Source organism: Lathyrus oleraceus, chromosome 1, assembly GCF_024323335.1.
Source record: "Lathyrus oleraceus cultivar Zhongwan6 chromosome 1, CAAS_Psat_ZW6_1.0, whole genome shotgun sequence".
Taxonomy (NCBI): domain Eukaryota; kingdom Viridiplantae; phylum Streptophyta; class Magnoliopsida; order Fabales; family Fabaceae; genus Lathyrus; species Lathyrus oleraceus.
Window position 1 is genome coordinate 405,196,061 of NC_066579.1, and position 21,908 is coordinate 405,217,968.

The 21,908-nt window shown below is 39.0% G+C and overlaps 1 protein-coding gene and 1 non-coding gene across 2 annotated transcripts; one reads left to right on the forward strand and one right to left on the reverse strand.

Moving 5' to 3' along the window:
- The first annotated feature begins 3,956 nt into the window (after window positions 1-3,956).
- On the forward strand, window positions 3,957-4,835 carry LOC127075655 (photosystem I reaction center subunit III, chloroplastic). The gene has a single exon (XM_051017107.1). It carries the CDS (start codon window positions 4,128-4,130, stop codon window positions 4,812-4,814), a length of 687 nt encoding a protein of 228 aa, XP_050873064.1. The 5' UTR covers window positions 3,957-4,127; the 3' UTR covers window positions 4,815-4,835.
- A 6,287-nt stretch (window positions 4,836-11,122) lies between these two features.
- Window positions 11,123-11,229, reverse strand: LOC127117176 (small nucleolar RNA R71). The gene has a single exon (XR_007801935.1). It is a non-coding gene; the product is annotated as a small nucleolar RNA R71 (small nucleolar RNA).
- Between the last annotated feature and the right edge of the window lie 10,679 nt (window positions 11,230-21,908).

The following is a 21,908-nucleotide window of genomic DNA, read 5'->3' on the forward strand; positions in this document are numbered from 1 at the left end:
ATGCAACAACAATAATAACACTTACGGCCTCTTCTAACCATAAACAACATGCATTGACACACAATAGTAATCCATTTTCTGAATTACTATCCATCAATAACACCAACAATACATAATTAATCACCATATAGTCATGCATTTTATAACAATATGAATCATATCCACATCATATAACAACACAAAACAGCATCATACGCATCTCATGCCATTGCTACATATAAACAACAACAGGTAAGTAAGGAAATTACCAATTAACAACAATAATTCCACCATAATTAATTAAATTCATGACAATTAATTAACTACTGACACCAAAATGTTCAAATAGTAGTCATACATCACCCAAACAACAATAACACCTCAAAAGTCTGAACTGACAACTCAGACCATGCAACAGGAACGACAATGCCCCTTCTGACAACATGACGGGTGATCTGGCATCCTGGTGACGCTCGTCACATGCTTACAACTCCCATGTCGTCATCATAGTGACAATCGTCTTGGAAAACCAAGCCTGGAGACCATGACGATCTCCCTGTCATAGAGCTGACGCCCATCAGCGTCTCAAGGTGCATGATGGGTAACTCGTCATCTGGGTGACGCCCGTCACCCTGCACCAGAAGGAAAAAACACTAATTCTTCCATGAGAGTTACCTTGAACTCTGATTTATGATCCCTAATCATTCCCACACGCCCAAAAAATGATAATGCATGTAATAACATCATTATAACATACCAAATCATAGAATTACACAAATTATTCATGAACTTCAACACATTCATGTTTATGTTCAAACCTTCAACAACCCCAACAATGACATACAAACATATACACATAAACATAATCATATATACACAAATCCAATCATGAAATTTAGATGAACACACCTTTAATTATCAATTTCCAGAACCACATATAACAACAACAATTCATAAGCATTTCACATAATTCCTAAAGAGAGTAAGAGTATCTCTTCTCTATCTTTTCATGCAATACATGCATATAGAAGCCCCCTCCCCCCCTTTATGTTAGGTTCCTTGCAAAAATCTGAATTGGTGATGGTGTGTTCTTCCCTTTCCAAGCCCTAGTCTCCTTTGCTCTTCCAAACTCTATTTAACGTACTGACAACCCTTAGGTCTCTAATCCGTTTTTATCTAATTTAATCTTTAGGTAATTATACTAAGACCCAATTCTTTTTAAAACTTTCACTATTTCCCTTTTGTTCCTATTTTCCAACCATAAACTTATATTTCTATTTATTTTAATTAATTAATAAAAACAATTATCCATTCTAATTATTTATAATTATTCTAATTCTCCTAATCCTTCTATCACCCCATCAATGCTCTCACCACACCCTACCACATATACATACCACTCAATATATTTAATTAAAAATATATCACATACTAAATAATTAAATAAAAATACGAATAATCTGACTAAATCAATTAATCAAATCTAGGGGTGTTACATAGTTGAAGAAGAAGAAGAAGATGAAAGTGATACACAGTCTGATTATCTGTTGAACACCAACAGTGAAGATGGTAATCATCAAGCGCCATTACCTCCAAGTCACGTATATTGTCTGCCACAATATATGACAAACTTGAACTTGAATGGTGATGAGCCATCCTCTAATATTTTTTACAATCCATATATGCGGTTAGAGGGTGAGTTAAAAGTGGGAGACAGGTTCCACACTAAAGAAGACTGAATGTGAGCTATCAAAAAATTTCACATGGAGAACTCTGTTGATTATACCGTAGATCACACTAATGCAAGAAGATATGTCATTCTTTGTCGTAATGTGCTTTGCATGTTTCGACTAGCACCGTCTTACAGGAAGATAATTGATTCATGGGAGATAAGTTATATACATTTATCTCACAATTGAACCGCCACTATTATTGCACATGATCACCATAAATTAAACTCTAAAATAATATGTCAAGACATTTTGTCTTTTGTTAGCAAGGAGCCATCAATGAAGGTAAGTATACTAATCTTTCATATTGTTACATGATATAATTATAATCCCTCATACAAGAAAGTGTGGATTGTAAGAAAAAATGTTATTGAACGAGTATACGAAAATTAGAAGGATTCGTACAAAAAAAAATCCACAATAATTGGTGACACTTAAGACATATACTCTGGGAACTGTTACAATTTTGAAGACACAGTCGGCATATACGCCGTACAGAACTTGTGTCAGTGGAAATATAATATTTCATCGATTCTTTTTAGGCATTTCAACCATGCATCAAAGATTTTGCGTTTTGCAAACTTATTCCTAAAATTGATGGAACATGGTTGTACGGGAAATACAAGGGCACATTACTTATGACAGGGGCACAAGACGACAACAATAATATATTTTCCATTGCCTTCGCTCTGATTGAAGGTGAGACTTTGAGTGGTTAGAGTTTCTTTCTCAAGAATCTCATAACATATGTTGCTCCACAACCCAACATCTGTTTGACTTCAGACAGACATGCATCTATTGAGAGTGCGTATAATAATCCTGAGAATGGATGACAAAATCCTCCTTCTAGCCATGTCTACTGCATTAGACATATTGCACAAAACTTCATGCGAGAAATCAGAGACAAGAACCTTTGGAAAAAATGTTGTGATTGTAGTGTACTCCCTCCGTCCCATATTATAAGCAAATTTCACCTTTCTAGATTCATTAAATAATTAATGTATCTGGTTTATTATATAGATCAGATACATTAATTATTTAATGAATCTAAAAAGGTGAAATTTGCTTATAATATGGGACGGAGGGAGTATGCTTTAATTCAGCCATCATTCCGACACTATCGCATGGAAATTAGATTGTCAAATGCGGATGCATTAAGGTGTGTGGATAACATTCCATTGGAGAAGTGGATAATGGAATTTGACGAAGGACGTCGATGGGGCCACATGACAATAAACCTTGTTCAGTCCATGAACAACTTCTTCAAAGACATTAGAAACCTATCAATAATCGCATTGGTGAGAGCAATATATTTTAGGTTGGGATCACTTTTTACATCCATAGGCGAAAAATGGAGTTCGGTGTTACGGTTGAGACAATTATTCAGTAAAAGTTGCATGAAAGTGATGAAGGGGGAAACTATCAAAGCTAGCACACATGGGGTTACAATCTTTGACCGTCGTAGACACAGTTTTAGTGTAAAAGAAATAATGGACCACAATGAGGGGAGGCCGAATGAAGACTATCAGATCGAACTAAATAGAGGTTGGTGCGATTGTGGCAAGTTTCAAGCCTTATGTATGTCTTGCTCCGATGTCATTGCGACATATTCATATGCTCGCCATAACACTTCCAAGCATGTATCTGCCGTTTACAAAGTCGTAAATGTATTCAATGTATACAACAATAACTTCCCGATGATAGTAAAAGGGGACTATTTACCTACATATCAAGGGAACATAATTTGATACGATAAAAATATGCGACAGAAAAAAAAATATCGCTCCAACATCACATATATTAAAACAAAAATTGATATAACTAATAAAATGGTAATATTAAAATAAATTTGCATGATAATTTTTTTTCTTTAAATTTTTATAACCTTATTATTTTATATATTTATATATATATATATATATATATATATATATATATATATATATATATATATATATATATATATATATATATATATTTTTGGTTACAACAAAAATAACATAAACACTCTATCAATAATTAAGTTAAGAAAGCATAAAATTAATTAAGCTTAATCTTTAGTATATTTAATAATCCAATAAAGAAAATTTAAAAACACATTGAAATATCAACACCGTTTGATTTCCATCAAACAAAAGCACTTGAAATCTCAACTCCATGAGACACACAATTTCACAAAATCTCAAATCTCTTATCCAACCCAAGTGAGATAACAAAACACAAAGTATCATAAATCACAACCAATAACAACAATCCATCTCAGCATCTTTACTTCTCTCACCTTATCCAAAATCCATTTTCCCACCACCAATTTCTCTCCACGCAGAATCTAAAAACCTTCTCTTCTTCTCTTTCCAATATCATCACACAAATCAAATCCATCACACACAAACACCATTCTTTTTTCCTCACAAGAAAATGTCTCTCACCATTCCAACTAACCTCTCGAAACCCACCTCAACCCTAAGACCCAAACTCACCCAAAAACCCAAACTCTCCACCAACAACACCATCATCCACTGCAGCACAAACCAAACCCCAAACAATCAAACCGACCATGCAAACTCAAATCTAAAAGCCTTCTCCACTGCACTAGCCCTCTCCTCAATCCTCATCTCATCCCCACTCCCGGCCGTCGCCGACATCTCCGGCTTAACCCCATGCAAAGAATCAAAACAGTTTGCCAAACGCGAAAAACAGTCAATCAAAAAACTCGAGTCCTCCCTCAAGATTTACGCTGCCGACAGCGCTCCGGCACTGGCGATAAACGCCACGATTGAGAAAACAAAGAGAAGGTTTGACAATTATGCGAAACAAGGTCTGTTATGTGGCGCTGACGGGTTACCTCATTTGATTGTGAGCGGTGATCAGAGACATTGGGGTGAGTTTATCACTCCGGGGATTTTGTTTCTGTATATTGCTGGATGGATTGGATGGGTGGGAAGGAGTTACTTGATTGCGATCCGGGATGAGAAGAAACCGACTCAGAAAGAGATTATTATTGATGTTCCACTTGCTTCTAGGTTGGTTTTTAGAGGCTTCAGTTGGCCTATTGCTGCTTACAGAGAGTTGTTGAATGGTGAACTCGTCGCCAAGGATGTTTAGTTTTCTTCTATTTCCAACAAGGTCCAATTCAAACTCTCTTTTAAATTTTGTATAATTTGAAATTGAAAATTTTGGTCATGATGTGTTAATAATCTTGAATTCTTCAAGTTGTCAAACAGAAACTAGTTTTGGTGAGAATTTTTTAATTCAATGATCTTTTATTATTTTGTTATTTTTTTATGAACTAGGTTAACGCTAGTAGTAAATTGCAATATTAAGGACAAAATTGGTGATTCAGATTATATCAATTGATGGCTTTATCATGTTTATGATGGTTTTTCAGAAAAAAGAGGATGGTATTGATCATGGATTGGAAGAAGGGTGTGACAAGAGAGGAGGGTGTTTTTATTGTTGACTCATTGTTGATCTTATAAAACTTATTTATGTGCTCATATTGTAAATTTGAACTAGTTAATGTATTGTATGAAATGCAATCAAACTGATCCGAGTTTTTGTTCATTTTTAACTTTAATGTGGATTCAGTTATGGTGGAATATTGGAGATTGAGTAGTTAATTAATTTAGGATGACCTTACACAACTTAATAAGCTCTACACATCCTTTAATTTCTTCACGAAAAAGGTTAGTTTAGATATTACAAAATGAAGGATGGAGATGAGTGATTTATGGTATGTATGAAATGGTGGTAATTAGTGAAATGAAATGGATAGCATCTGATCGGTAACGATATAGTGTATCGATCTTTTGTCGAGCCTTATGTTAGAATCGCCCTTCTGTTTTTTCTTTTAGAATTTTATGGTGGAATCATCACTCTCATATTAACTAATACTGTTAGTGAGATTTTATTTTCTAATAATTTTTTGTTTTTTTTCTTTTTTTTTCTCACTTGTACCAAAAAAAACACTTTTATGAATGGAGATTACTTCTCCCATCTTAAGTTGTGGAGAAGCATCTTATCTTATGGAAGTTAGAAAATGCTTTTACAAATTCAAAAGTATATTTTTAATTGCAGTCATTTCATACCAAAATACATCCTTAGGAAGACACCTATTTCCCCCAAAAACTAGGTTGGATGTCTATCTTCGAACACACCCTTTCAACGATTTGTTCATTTAACAATTTAGTGATAAATATGAAATTATACTTTTTGGTTTGTCCCTTTTGCATGTCAATGATAATTCTAGAAATGCATTTTTGAAAATGGCAAGCGGGAAACTTAATAAAACACCAACTTACATGCTCATGATCCTTCAAATTCTGCCAAAACCTCCTTCCACACTCGATCAATTTTTCTACTTCAAAATAATATTTTTCTGTTTTTTCACATCAAAAGGAGTAAAAGTAGTTGAAATTTAAGATAATGTACATGTATTTCCTTCCATATTACCTACATTAATTTTGTTTTCTTGTTGAAAAAACGAACGTTGAGTTCGAAAATACATTTTCAGATTTTTGATGATCGTCATTCGAAGTGTATTTCCATATTAGTTCAAAGATGAATTTGGACAGTTTTTTAATATTTTCAGTTATGATTGACCTTAAATACGGTGCATCATGATGTTGTCCCTAAACCTAATGTGTATACGGATGTCAAACCGGTTAATGTCAAGGTAGATGTTAGAAACCAATTTACAAATGAACAAGAGTTTGTTGTTTGTGATGATATGCTCCAATGGATTCGCACGAAGACTTCCAATTTGGGGTTCGATGTTGTAATCGGAAGGTTAGATAATGGTTTAGATAAAAACACTTGCATTTTAGACCAATAGGTACATGCTTTAACTATTGGAAATTGTTGGTGTTACTTCTAAAAAAGAAAAAAACTTTTCTATTAGGTTTGAATTTTTAGAAAGCGAAAAAGAAGACAATGTTACTTGGATTTTAGAAGTACGTCAGACAATGTTGAAGGACAAAGAAAACATGTTAAATGTCATTGTCATTGATCGCATACCGCATTGATGAGTTCAGTTTCAAATGTGTTTCTTACATCACATGCATTACTTTATAGGGAACATGTCACAAAGAATGTGAGAATTAGACTTAAGAACGATGAAATGACCAAAAATAAAAGGTGAAGATGAGAAAATTGTCAAAGATAGTGTGATACTGTAAAGAATAATGGATGTCTGGAATGTTATAACAGATTCTTCTTTATAAGAGTGATATGTCGATTTTGTTTTACTTTTCAAGAAGGCGTGTGAGAAATATCTAGATTTCTTGAAATTTGTTAGAAGTACAATTCTAGATCACGTGAAGGAAAAGATTGTTTGTGCTTGGATCGACCAGGTTAGATACTTTGAAAATACAAACTTTAACCGAGTTGAATATGCCCATGCCACATTGGAGAATTTGAAATAGTGAAAGTGATTTGTGTAGATATTGGGACTCTGTGAACTAAATGATCCAAAATCAGCATAACGAGATACAAACATCAACTGGTTGTAACATTATAGTGTTGGAACACAAATTTGGAGACAACAATCTCTACTCACAGTTGATGGGCAATATATCTCGAGCAGAATTGAATTTTATTTTTCACATAGCCAAACGAGCTGAGAAAGTAGGTTCAAATTTCTCAAAGTGTGGTTGTACAATTATGAAGACATTTGGTCTACCATGTCTGTGTTTAATTTCAAATAAGGTGAAACTTAATAACCCAATACGAATGGACTAGGTTTACACCCATTGGAAAAGGATCTAGTTTGATGATGATGGTGTGATGAAGGACGATAAATCATATATATATATATATATATATATATATATATATATATATATATATATATATATATATATATATATATATATATATATATATATATATATATATATATATATATATATATATATATATATATATATATATATATCTTGACCGAATGGGAAGTTATCCAAGAGAGATTTTTGAAAGTCGATGACAACATGAATCTCCACTTCAAAGAGAAACTGAGGAAGATTACTTATCAAGAAACCACATATTTGAAACCAACACCAAGTGATAATGCAACGATGCAGTCTCCTTCCTATTCTGAACATGTTGACACACTTTTTTTCGAATTCTCCAACTTCAAAATCTCAAAAAAATATTTTTAAAGTGTCATACCCCAAAATTTGTCATCCCTTTTTTCAATTTTTGTTTGCCTTATTGCTCATTTCATCTGCATATTCACATGCCATAATCATACATCATAACACGTCCATATACAACTGCATCCTCATATAAGCACCATTAATTCAAATGGTCTTGCTTATTTATGATACAAAGCTAGTAGATCAAGCTTATGCTATGTCTTTGACTATTTTGGCACAACAATGATGTTTGGTTCACTCTTTATAGATCAATGCATGTGAAACCCTAATCCTTGGTGAATGAGATCTTGGTTTATAGGGATTTCAGCATGGTATTTGATTTGATCATGAAATCCTAATTCTTGGATTTTGAAACACATGGATAGTTTGGTTTGCATCAGGGCATTGACTTAGTTTTGGATTACAACTTAGGTCAGCTTTTGTGGATTGAATTTAACTGATTATTTTGGTTTGTGCATTCGTCCATCAGTTTGTTTGATTGGGATTCAAGGCCAAGTATAATGTTTCATGTTTCATTTCAAGGATGACATTCAAGCATTTGAATTCAAAAGCATTTAAAATGAAAATGGAGGCAAATTGGATTACTTGGATTACAAGTCACAGTTACAAGTTGCAAAATTCAAAAGCCTTCATTCAAGTGTGCAAATACAAAGGTGTCAAAAATGAAAATTACAAGAAAAAATGATTTTGACCTTAAGTTGACTTTTGGTCAAACAGTTGACCAAAGTCTGGTAAACTCTACTCTAAATTCTACTTTTTCCTTCATTCATAAAGCATGTTTGTTCAAATCATTCACAATTCTCGATGTTGTTTGGGCCATGAGCTGTTCATGTCCCAATATTGATTGATGCCTTCATTCCATTCCATTAATTCACCATCAACCCTGCTGATAACATGAAATAATATCACATTTTTGGACTCGATTTAATTAAATTATATTATTATTTGTTTCGATTTATTTCATTTTATTCGATATTACGTGGTATTTTCCCTTCTATTTGTCTCAGGTAACCTATTTGAAGCATAAGTGAAAAAGGAAGAAAAGGGGTGCAAAAGAAAAGAGGATTCTCCAAAAAAAAAAAAGCATTCCACTAAAGCCCAGCCCACAACCAGAAGGAAATGCGCTGAGGCCCTGTGACGACCGCCACACAAGGTGTGACGAGCGTCACGCCCTGCTACCTTGTGTTACGAGCGTAACACATGGTGTGACAAACGTCACACCCCTCTCCTATATTTTTGGCTTTTAACGCGCAACAGAGGCACGTTGAAGCCTAGTCTTCCGCTTGACTCTTGAAACGTGAAGACTACCTACGGAAGGCACTTTTGGAAACGGTTACAAAGTGGATTAATATAAATAGTTGTTTGGATCCAACCCTAAAGCTCTCCTTCCTTTTCCGCCGTGCAAGCATTTTTACAGCATTAATTTTCTACCGCTTTCTATTTTATTAGCAATTTTTATTTCTCTTCTTTTCCAGTCAATTTTCAGAGCACTTAATTAATTTTTCACACAATAGTTTCTACACCGGAAACTATTGTGTATCTTTTACTGGATCTAACCTTACGTTAGATCATAGTATTTTATTCTTTCGCTTTTATTTTCCTGTCCGATTGAAGAGTTCAAGAACAAATCCAACCGGTCTGTGGTGGAGTGTTCAAGATTGCTATTAATTATTCAGGTTCTTTAATTTATTGTTTTAATTTATATATGCCCTACATTACTGTTTATTTATATTGTTTGCCTGATATGGTTTTATTTAAGCATGATAAATGTTCAAACCTGTTTAGCATGTCCGGCTAATTAATTTAGATATCGGTATGTAAAGTAAGCGGAATAAGGAATCAAAACTAAGTTGGTTTAATTTTATTTAAAATTAAAGTCACTCTTTTTATGGTCTCAATTTACAGAGTTAATACCAAGGTTTTTGTACGAGAGTAAAAGACGTAAAGAAGTTAAAATCAATAGAACGAAAGTTTGAGTTTTTAACTGGACAGTGTAAATTGGACATTAATTCTAAATCAGGGCGACAACAATTTTTAGAGTTAATTAAATTCTAATCTTTTTCAAAAAGTATTTTTAAAGGTTAAATGTGAGGACGAGAGTTAAGCATTTAAGTTTAATTATATAATCTAAGTCAATAGAGCGAGAGTTTGAGACGAGGGTGTTTAAACGGTTATTATTTTAATGAAAAGAGTTTCTATAGATTCTGTTGTTTTCAAAAAGTGATTTTGGACTTAACTTATAAGTGACAGCTACGTTAATATAAAGTCATAGTCTATTCAACAGAGCGAGAGTTTGAGATAAGACTTTTAATCAATAGTGTCTACCGAAAAGATTTATTTTAAAAACCAAGAAACCAACGAAGATTTGATTCCCTAATTACGACGAACTACATACCGATATCCGCTTAATTGATATTAAATCTAGATCTTATTTTAGTTTTATTTTTCCCCCAAACAATCAAAGTATCATCCGCCTTAGCTTTACGAAGTAACCTTAGAAAACGGTATATCGATTCATAAGTCCCTGTGGGATCGATATCTTTTAAAACTACGCGATAAAACTGTGCACTTGCAGTTAGTACCCCAATCGACTCATAAAGTCGCGATCAAGTTTTTGGCGCCGTTGCCGGGGACTTTTATTTAGTCGATATCGTAACCCTTCTGTTACGCTGTAGAGACTAAGGCTTTTTTTATTTCTTTCTTTCGTTGATTTGTATGCCACACACTCGCTCACAAGGCGAGCCGTTTTACTTACGAATCAACGACATTGAACTATATCTCCGAGTCTTACGACGAATTCGGGAATATCGTGCTGCAAACAATCTCCCTCCTATCGAAGTGCCCGACCTCAAAAATCTTCTTCCTTCGCCGATACCCGAGATGGCAGAACCAGCTCGTGCTCTTCGAGATTACGCCGCTCCATCGCAAGATGAGTCGCATTCGAGTATTGCTCCACCCGCAATCGAAGCAAACAACTTCGAACTTAAACCTTCGCTGCTACAAGCAGTGCAACAGAATCAATTCTCTGAAAATCCTACCAAGGATCCAAACCTTCATTTATCCGTATTTGTCCAATACGCTGACACTGTTAAAGCCAATGGTGTCACTTCAGAGGCGATTCGACTTCGTCTTTTTCCCTTCTCGTTAAGAGATAAAGCTAGAAGATGGCTTTAGTCTCTTCCTTCCAACTCAGTCACCACATGGAATGAGTTGAAGAAAGTCTTTCTTGCCCGATATTTTCCTCCAAGCAAAACAGCTATGTTGAGAGCCCAGATAAATGGATTTAAACAGAAAGATAACGAGTCTCTTTTCGAAGCATGGGAAAGATACAAAGACATGATGAGACTTTGTCCACACCATGGTTTAGAGGACTGGTTAGTAATTCATACCTTCTATAATGGTCTCTTATACAACACAAGGTTAACAATAGACGCCGCCGCAGGTGGTGCGCTTATGGACAAACCTTATGTCGATGCTTATCAACTTATCGAGAGCATGACCCAAAACCATTATCAGTGGGGAAGCGACCGAACAATGGTAGAAAAACCTCAAACGAAAAGTGGCATGTACGAGATAAGTAGCCTTGATCATGTTAATGCAAAAGTGGATGCTCTGGCCCAGAAAATTGAAAGTTTAAATGTATCACCTCCAGCCACCGTGGTTGCCGCAACTCAAAATTGCGAAGTCTGTGGAATCCAAGGTCACACTCCTGCAGATTGTCAACTCCTAACAGGAATCCAAGCAGAGCAAGTGAATTATGCTCAAGGAAATCCCTACTCGCATACCTATAACTCAAACTGGAAGAACCATCCTAATTTTTCATATAAGAGCAACAATGCTTTATACGCACCAGGACAAGCTCCCAATCAAGCCCCAGCTATACCCCCTGGATATCAAAAGCCGACCCCATCTACACCTAACAATAATGTTCCTAGAAAATCCAACTTGGAAATCATGATGGAGAACTTCATAGCTTCTCAATAGCAAACCAATAAAGATTTCTTAAACCAGAATGTACACACTAGCGAACAAATTAAACAACTAGCAAGTAAAGTAGATGCTCTGGCTACCCATAACAAAATGCTGGAAACACAAATATCACAACTAGCTCAACAACAAGCGCCTACTGCTGCCCCAACTGGTACATTTCCTGGACAACCCCAACCTAACCCGAAAAGCCACGCTCATGCAATCATATTGAGAAGTGGAACAGAGGTAGAAGGACCGTCTGATCCAAGAATTGAAAACCAAAACTCTAAAAAGTCAACTGAGGAAGAAAATAAACCTAAGGAAAAGGAAGAGAGTAATAAGGAAACCATAGAAAGGAAAGAACCTTATCAGGACATGCCCGGGCTTGACACAGACATCGTGGTACACCGCTAGCCTCTCAAAGAAGGTTGTCCTCCGGTCAAGCAGAAGTGTCGCAACCTGAAAAATACAGTGTGCGAAAAAACAACCGGCGAAAGAAAATGACAGAAGAGTCGCCACCGTGCGTTATTTATCCCAAGGGAGGGAAAGGAAACGCTCGAAGTAAACCTGAAAAAAGGAAAGGACAAGACGGGGTCTTGCAACCAAATCTTGGGTTCGGGAGTCGGTTATGCGAAGGGAAGGTATTAGCACCCCTACGCATCCATAGTACTCTACGGGATCCACTTTTGTAGTTCTTGTCTAAAGGGTGTGGGTTTATCTTGTGCTGTTTGCCAAAAAAACAAAAAAAGGGTTAAATGAAAATGACTCGCGCGGATGTTGCATCCACTGCATACGTATCTCATCTGAATATGAGAATCAGAGTCTTCGTAGCTCGGCTGACCTATGGGTTGGGGATGATGTGTGCTCGCTAAGACATCGCGTCTTATGCCTACGTATCTCATCTGGAATGAGAATCAGAGCAAGCCGTAGTTCGGCTAACTACGGGGTCATGGATTGGGTTTTGGACGAACGACGTTACTACGCAATCTACCGGATGCTCGACCTTTGGAGACTTACTCGCCTGTAGTAGAAGGAGTAAACGTGTTGCTTTGGGTTTTAGGGTTTGGGATGCTCGAGGGCAAAAAGGCAGTCCTTGACGAAGGAACCGCGCTACATGTAGGGATATGAATACAAAACACAAAACATGTATCTCAAAGTAAAATGCCACCAAGGGGCCCAAACATTGCCTCCTATCGAGGTCTTCCAGCTAGGAAAGCAGTAAAATGCGGGAAAAGGAAAAAATTACCACACGGATAAAGATCCGAAGCTATAGCAGTTAAAGGGGCAAGAAACCCTGAAATGTCTCCAGCTGGACCGTCAAAGGAAATCAGTCAACACGAATAATCAGAATAAAACTCCAGGGGGTATCCCACAAATAAAGTGGGAAACCACGCGAGTGTCTCTGCGAAAGCCATGTGAGCCCTCACAAAACTCGACAAAGGGTTAGAGCAGCAGGATGAAATCAAGAGAAAACAATGCCATGGAAACACAAGACAGGTTAGAATAAACAAAATAGGGTAACCCAGAGTTGCCCCTAAATCAAAATGTAACCACATGAATAATTCCATCAAAATTCACAAAAGGCTCACAAAAAAGGTATCAAATTCACCCATAATACCTCATACATTTAGAGCATTCAAATAAAAGGCATGAAGATGATGGATATAGGGCAAACCTGATTGGAGAGCTTGATTGAAATTGAGTTGCACCCGTGAGGTTTACAAGTTGAGTTCCCTTCAGGGTTTGGAGGCTGCTCTGAACTCTGTTAGTTCTTCTCTCACTATCTTTTTCCTCAGGGTTTTGTTCCAAGGAAACCTCAGAGTATTTTGCTTCTCCTCAAAATCCCCCTTTTCTCAAGTGAATCTCCCAGTGTAACTCCAAGTGTAACTCCTCTACTGAAATTTCAGTATTTATAGACTGATTTTCGTGGGTAATGGGCTCAAATGAGGGAGACCCAAGTCCAAAATAATTTGTTATATTTTATTTATTTATTTTATTTATTTATTTAATTAATTAATTAATTAATTAATTAATTAATTTTTTTTTCAGGAAAAATGAAGGGTAAATTTTGGGGTATTACAGCTGCCCCTATTCAATCAACTGGAGACCCGGAAAGAAGATGGCAGCTGCTTTCGTGCTTTCGAGGTATCAAGGGATTGAATACAATAAAAGCCCAAAAATTTGCACTGAAGTGAAGTGAAGTAACAATGTCTGTCAGAATCGGCAAAGAGGTGGTCTTGAAAGAAGAATCCGTCTGGTACGGTGAGAGTCAGTCTGAATATCGAAAAAGAATGTTAAACTGGATACCAAAATAAATGGTAACACAGAAATAACCATGGCCTGAATGCCACTCAGCAGTCTGAATACTGGAAAGGATTTCGATCTGAACATCGGAAAATTGGCCTGAATGCCACAAGTCGCATCGACCTGAACGTCGGAAACTTCTTCGATCTGAACATCGGAAAGACTTGGCCTGAATGCCACAAGTCGCATCGACCTGAACGTCGGAAACTTCTTCGATCTGAACATCGGAAAGAATTGGCCTGAATGCCACTTCGATCTGAATATCGGAAAATTGGCCTGAATGCCACAAGCTGCATCGACCTGAACGTCGGAAACTTCTTCGATCTGAACATCGGAACACTGGCCTGAATGCCACTTCGGTCTGGATACCGGAAAACTGGCCTGAATGCCACTTCGGTCTGGATACCAGAAAACTGGCCTGAATGCCACTTCGGTCTGGATACCGGAAAACTGGCCTGAATGCCACTTCGGTCTGGATACCGGAAAATTGGCCTGAATGCCACTTCGGTCTGGACACCGGAAAACTGGCCTGAATGCCATAAGTTGCATCGACCTGAACGTCGGAAACTTCTTCGATCTGAACATCGGAAAACTTCATGCCTGTCAGCATTGGCAGAAATAGGGAATGATAATAGAGGCGGCGCATGGGCCAATGACACTTGCTGGGGATAGCAAAGGTAAGTAATGAACAATCTTCAGTCTGAGTACTAGAAACAACTTCTAGCTTATCACTTGGGATACCGAGAATGTTTTATGCTTACATGCGTATGTTTGAATTTTTCAATGGCGTAATGCTCCATGAAAATGGAAATGCTACGCGATTTGGAAGGATGCAATGCAATATGATTCTACATGCAGGGATGCAAAATGCTGGGTAGAATGCCAAGCCGAGGCAAGGGGATCTGCTGGGGAAATGATTACCATCCTCTGGGCTCTGGCCAGGCTGCTGGAGATACACACCACAATGAACTCTGTGGGGAGATGACTAGCCATGCGGTGTTCTGGCCATACCGAGACTCTGATCGGGGAAAGAATGGCATTGGAAGCCTGCTGCTGAGGAGAGCTACAATGATTCTGGCAACCACGGTTTGCGAGAGATGACTCAGCAGGGGGAGCAAACACTGATACGGTACCGAGGTTCTGCTTCAAGGAAAGAAACCATGGATCTGGCATTGGGATTATCGATCTGGCATCGAACTCTAAGGAGCAGCCACTTCTGCTGGGAAGATACAGTCTGACACTGTCAACTCCGCTAGGGATATATAGTCTGGCACTGTCAACTCTACTGGGGAGTGTATGTCCTGAAACAAACGCTTGGGGAAGTACAGTGGTGAGAACCTGCTGGGGATTGAAGAATCCAACACTTTGATCAGCTCTGCAGGGATAAGACACCAGATTCGTCTGTTGGCGACTTCACTGGGGAAGATATTCACGATCGTCCGCAGGGGATTTTAATGGAATGCCCCGAGGGTATCTGTTCTGAATAGACGATCCAAAGCACTTAAAATTTACAGCAATTTTAAATGTTTATTAAGCATGTACCTGTAAAGCCCTTATGTGTCATGATGCAATGTTTATCAAAAATTCGGACGTCATTTTTGCAAACAAAACAGTAAAATGAAAATGAAAACAGAGATATACTGAATAACATGATTTTATTGATTGAATGGCCTCTGAATAGGCATTTACATTAAGAAGCAATCCCTGGAAAGAGGTAATCGCACAATAGATAAAAACAGAAATTAATCTAATGGCAATGTGAAATGGATTTCTATTGGGTTCCAATTCTGCTATGACTTGCCCGTCTTCAAGATCCTCCAGATGATTAGCTTTCTGAAAGAGTGATTGGACTGTTTCCTATCCTTCAAAAATTTCCAGTCATTGGCACGAGATGAGATTCAGAACTACTCAGAACGCAGTCATTCGCTTAATCCCTAACTTTTGCCTGGATCACCCTTTTCGGGTTTTCAATCCACCGGGATACCCATTTTTGCCTAAGTTGCCTTTTCAGGTTTTCAACTTACCGGGTGTACAATCTTTTTTTATTTTTGTCCCTAATTTTTGCCCGAACCCTTTCATTTTCTTGGTTCGCCGGGACGCCCATTTTTGCCTGGACTACTCTTTTTTACTGTCCAGCGGGTCTATTTTATGCGAAGTATTTTTTAACTGCGTCTGAGTTCACAGGGGAAGTGAAGTTTTCACCATCCATAGTTGCAAGCATTAAGGCCCCACCATCAAAAACCTTGGTGACAATATACGGTCCATCATAGTTAGGAGTCCACTTGCCCCTGTGATCTGTCTGAGGAGGAAGGATCCTTTTCAAAACTAAATCTCCAACTTGGAAACAACGAGGACGCACTTTCTGATCAAAGGCTCTCTTCATCCGACTCTGATACAACTGCCCATGACAAATGGCTGCCATTCGCTTCTCTTTGATAAGACTCAACTCATTGAACCTTGTCCGAATCCATTCGGCTTCGTCTAACTTGACATCCAACAGGACTCTTAGAGAAGGAATCTCCACTTCAACAGGTAGGACTGCTTCCATACCATACACAAGGGAGTAAGGGGTTGCCCCGGTCGATGTACGTACTGAAGTGCGGTACCCATGCAAGGCGAAAGGTAGCATCTCATGCCAATCTCTGTACGTGACGACCATCTTCTGCACAATCTTCTTTATGTTCTTATTTGCCGCCTCAACAGCGCCGTTCATCTTAGGGCGGTAAGGGGAAGAATTGTGATGCTGAATGTTGAAGTTCTGACACAACTCCTTCATCATTTTGTTGTTGAGATTAGAACCATTATCAGTAATGATTCTTTCGGGAATCCCATAGCGACAAATGATTTCTTTCTTGATGAAACGGGCAACCACATGTCTGGTGACATTCGCGAATGACGCTGCTTCGACCCACTTGGTGAAATAGTCGATGGCAACAAGGATGAAGCGATGCCCATTGGAAGCAGTCGGCTCAATCTTTCCAATCATGTCAATGCCCCACATAGAAAACGGCCACGGCGAAGACATCACATTTAGAGGATTTGGCGGTACATGCACCTTATCAGCATAAATCTGGCATTTATGACACTTCCGAGCATACTTGAAACAATCTGATTCCATGGTCATCCAATAATAACCCGCTCTCAACAATTTCTTAGCCATTGCATGTCCACCGGCATGAGTACCGAAGGAACCTTCATGAACTTCCTGCATTAACATGTCCGCCTTGTGTCTGTCCACGCATCTGAGCAAAACCATGTCGAAGTTCCTCTTATACAACACATCGTCTTTGTTCAAGAAGAAACTGCCTGCCAATCTTCTCAAAGTCTTTCTGTCATTGTTGGATGCCCCTGCAGGGTACTCTTGATTCTTCAGAAAGCACTTGATATCGTGATACCAGGGCTTGTCATCGACTACCAGTTCAGCAGCAAACACATACGCGGCCCTGTCAAGGCGCATCACATCGATCCTGGGAGCATGGTTCCAACGAATTACCTTGATCATGGAGGATAGAGTAGCAAGTGCGTCTGCCATCTGGTTCTCATCACGAGGTATATGATACAATTTTACTGTTGTGAAGAAAGTCAACAGTCTTCTCGTGTAATCTCTGTAGGGGACCAGAGTGGGCTGGAGAGTATTCCAATCACCATTCACTTGATTGATCACCAGAGCTGAATCTCCGAAGATGTCCAGAGTCTTGATTCTCAGATCAATGGCTTGCTCAATACCCAAGATACAGGCCTCGTACTCAGTTTCGTTATTTGTGCACTCAAAAGTCAAACGAGCGGTGAAAGGCATGTGGGCACCCTTCGGAGTAGTAATGACAACGCCAATTCCACTACCTCTAGCATTGACAGCCCCATCAAACAACAAAGTCCACTTTTCGTTTGGATCAGGTCCCTCCTCAACAACTGGCTCTTCACAGTCTTTCATCTTGAGGAACATGATGTCTTCATCAGGGAATTCAAACTTCATTGGCTCATAATCATCAATCGGTTGCTCGGCAAGGTAGTCTGACAGAATACTCCCTTTGATGGCCTTCTGTGACGTGTACTGAATATCATACTCTGTTAAAATCATTTGCCAACGAGCGACCCTTCCGGTGAGAGCTGGCTTCTCGAATATGTATTTCACTGGATCCATCTTAGAAATCAACAAGGTAGTATGGTTCAACATATACTGTCTCAGTCGGCGAGCAGCCCAGGCCAAAGCACAGCAAGTTTTCTCAAGCTGCGAATATTTGATTTCACAGTCGGTAAACTTTTTGCTAAGGTAGTATATGGCATGCTCTTTTCGACCAGACTCGTCATGCTGTCCCAATACACACCCCATCGAGTTCTCGGTCACTGACAGGTACATTATCAGAGGTCTCCCAGGAACTGGAGGTATAAGGATTGGAGGTTTCTGTAGATACTCTTTTATCTTCTCGAAAGCCCTTTGACAATCTTCATTCCACCTGATAGCCTGATCTTTCCTCAACAATTTGAAAATTGGCTCACACGTGGCTGTTAGGTGAGAGATGAACCTTGCGATGTAGTTCAACCTTCCTAAGAAACCACGGACTTGTTTCTCTGTTCTTGGCTCAGGCATTTCCTGTATTGCTTTCACTTTGTCAGGATCCACCTCAATCCCTTTTCCGCTAACGATAAAACCCAGCAATTTTCCCGATCTCACCCCGAAAGTGCACTTGTTCGGGTTAAGTCTCAGTTTGAATTTCCTCAAACGCTCAAACAGTTTCTGCAAATTCACCAAATGTTCTTCTTCTGTCTGAGATTTGGCAATCATATCATCCACATAAACCTCAATTTCATGATGAATCATATCATGGAACAGAGTTACCATAGCTCGTTGATATGTTGCTCCAGCATTTTTCAGACCAAACGGCATCACCTTGTAGCAGAAAGTGCCCCATGGGGTTATGAAAGTTGTCTTTTCCATGTCTTCTGGTGCCATCTTGATTTGGTTATAGCCAGAAAAGCCATCCATGAAGGAGAATACCGAGAACTGAGCTGTATTATCCACCAAAACGTCGATGTGAGGTAATGGGAAATCATCTTTAGGGCTAGCTCTGTTCAGATCCCGGTAGTCGACACACATCCGTACCTTTCCATCCTTCTTAGGTACTGGGACGATGTTTGCAACCCATGGCGGATAATTGGTGACTGCTAGAAACCCTGCATCCAACTGCTTTTGCACTTCTTCCTTTATCTTGACAGCCATCTCTGGTCTTGTTCTTCTGAGCTTCTGCTTGACCGGAGGACAACCTTCTTTGAGAGGCAAGCGGTGTACCACGATGTCTGTGTCCAGCCCAGGCATGTCCTGATAAGACCAGGCGAAGATGTCAACGTATTCTTGCAGCAATTCAATCAGCCCTTTCTTCACATCATCTCCTAAAGCAGCCCATATCTTGATTTCTCTCTTGGCGTCCTCGGTGCCGAGATTAATCACTTCAACAGACTCTTGATGCGGTTGAATGACCCTTTCTTCCTGTTTTAATAACCTGGTAAGTTCTTCAGGGAGTTCACAGTCTTCATCACCCTCTTCTTCAGCTTGAAAGATTGGATTTTCAAAGTCGAAGCGAGCCATAGCAGAACCGTTATCAATAGGATCCGGTGTTGTGCATCTGCATGAGTGATGGTATGTGCTTATGAGTGTGAACAAGAAGTGAAAACTAAACAAAACATTGCCATTTTTTTATTTTGAAAAACTGCAAAAATAGAAAGACAGGGAACGAAATATTTGAATGCAAAAATACGTCCTTTATTTATGATAAAAATGCAAGTGTCACATAGACGGGCCCTACAATGAGTCATTACGCCCTGGGCGGAACGTAAGACTTGGATATGCATGAATAAACAAAGAAAATTACTCTTCAAGAAGAGTGACTTGGATAATCTCCTCAGAAGACCAATTGTTGATGACTTCACCCGGGATCCTCGGACGCACCCAGTTGTCAATGTCACAATCACTATCCCCATCTTCTTCGTTGATTGCAGAGACTTGACCATACTGAATGATGCCAACACTGGAGAAAGTGATCGGCCCCTGAAGTGTTATAGAAGTCAAAACTGACTGATACCCAATCCCGAACTTATCTTCTTTCACTGGTAATTCCAACAGACGCCCCCAACCGGGAGCAACACCCGAATCCACCACGGCCCGTGCCTGCTTAAAGGATGAGATAGAGGCACCCGCTTTAACCTCTTTCACAGACTCTTGGATAGACAAATCTTCAACCTGGAGGATACCTTTGTCGAGCAAGGCCTGGATACCCTGCTGTAGCTTCAAACAACCTCCACTCTGAGTAGCACAATCCAAACAACCCTTCCCACAACCGGGGAAAACATCGGCCTTCAGCAAGCATCCTTTGATATCCAACAATGGAGTCTTCAGCTTCAACACATCCTTAATGGACTTGGCTTCTCCCTCTACCAAATTAACGTTCGCACCACCATGCTGGGGCATGGGATTGTTGACGACATTCGGAGCTGGTGCAAGGTCGATGGCCTTTGAATCTATGAGGTCTTGAACTACATGCTTAAAAGCTTTGCAGTTCTCAATGTCATGGCCAGGTGCCCCAGAGTGGAAGCTACACCTAGCGTTGGCGTCGTAACCCACCGGAAGTCTACCAACAGGAGGAGCCAGAGTGCGTAATTGCACAAGTTGTAGTTGTTGAAGACTAGAAAGCAACTGGGCGTACGACATTGGAAGGGTGTCGAAACGCCGGTCCATCATCCTTTGCCTCTGTTGATAAGCGGGTCCGTTACCCGGTTGTTGCTGCTGTTGATACTGAGCTGGTTGACGTTGTGATTGTTGTTGTTGTAGTGGTGCTGCAGTTGGAATGGTCACAGCCTGCGGCAGTACCTGTTATGCAAGACATGCTAATGAATATGCAAATGCAATGACATGTTTATCAATTCCAAAAGTATTCTACCCCCTTGATTCCAGTCTCACATTTGATAAACAGTGTAAAAAAAAAGACTAAGCCGTTGATGAGAACCAAGAAAATTCCGACTAGAATCAAGTAGAAGATATAAACCCCACAGAAATGGATAAACATGTGTTAAATGATATGAATGCAAATGATGTGATGCAACGATGTGAATGCAATGCAGTGGCATGTCAATCAGGATTGCTGTATCTGCTTGAACATCTGTCAGGTTGCACTGTCTGGAGAGAAATCAAGAGCACACCGAACAAAGGTCATGGGATGGATCATGTTATCCTTAATATCAACCACCCATTTTGGCGGATTATGGTTTACACCTTGTCAACACCCGAGTTTCATTGATATTAAGGATACCTGATCGGATCAACCATGAATCAAGGGTTTGTCGCAAGTCACGAGCATGGAGTTTAGGTTAAGAACCACCCAAAAGGAGTGTACTAAGGTTTAAACCTGCCAAACATGTTCTACAAAAGGTTCCCATAGTCATAATCCCATCTTTCGGATATTATCAGAGGAACGACTACTCGTATTCCAACAATATTCTCAAGAGAGACTCTTATGAGTGTAGTATCGCGTAACAATCGTATCATATCTTACATTTGAACGACTTTCGCACTACGTCCTACGAATAGGCCAAGATGGGTTTGGTAAACTAAGGTCCTTGGCTTCTTAGGTCTATATTGGAACAAGTAATGTCTAACCACAACTTACTTATGTGACATTATTGATCTCAACATGACCTCCACCAAGTGAATGGGCTTGCAAGTCAACTCGCTAAGGAATACTCCACACAAGTTGACAGGACTATGCCATTCTCCTATCTT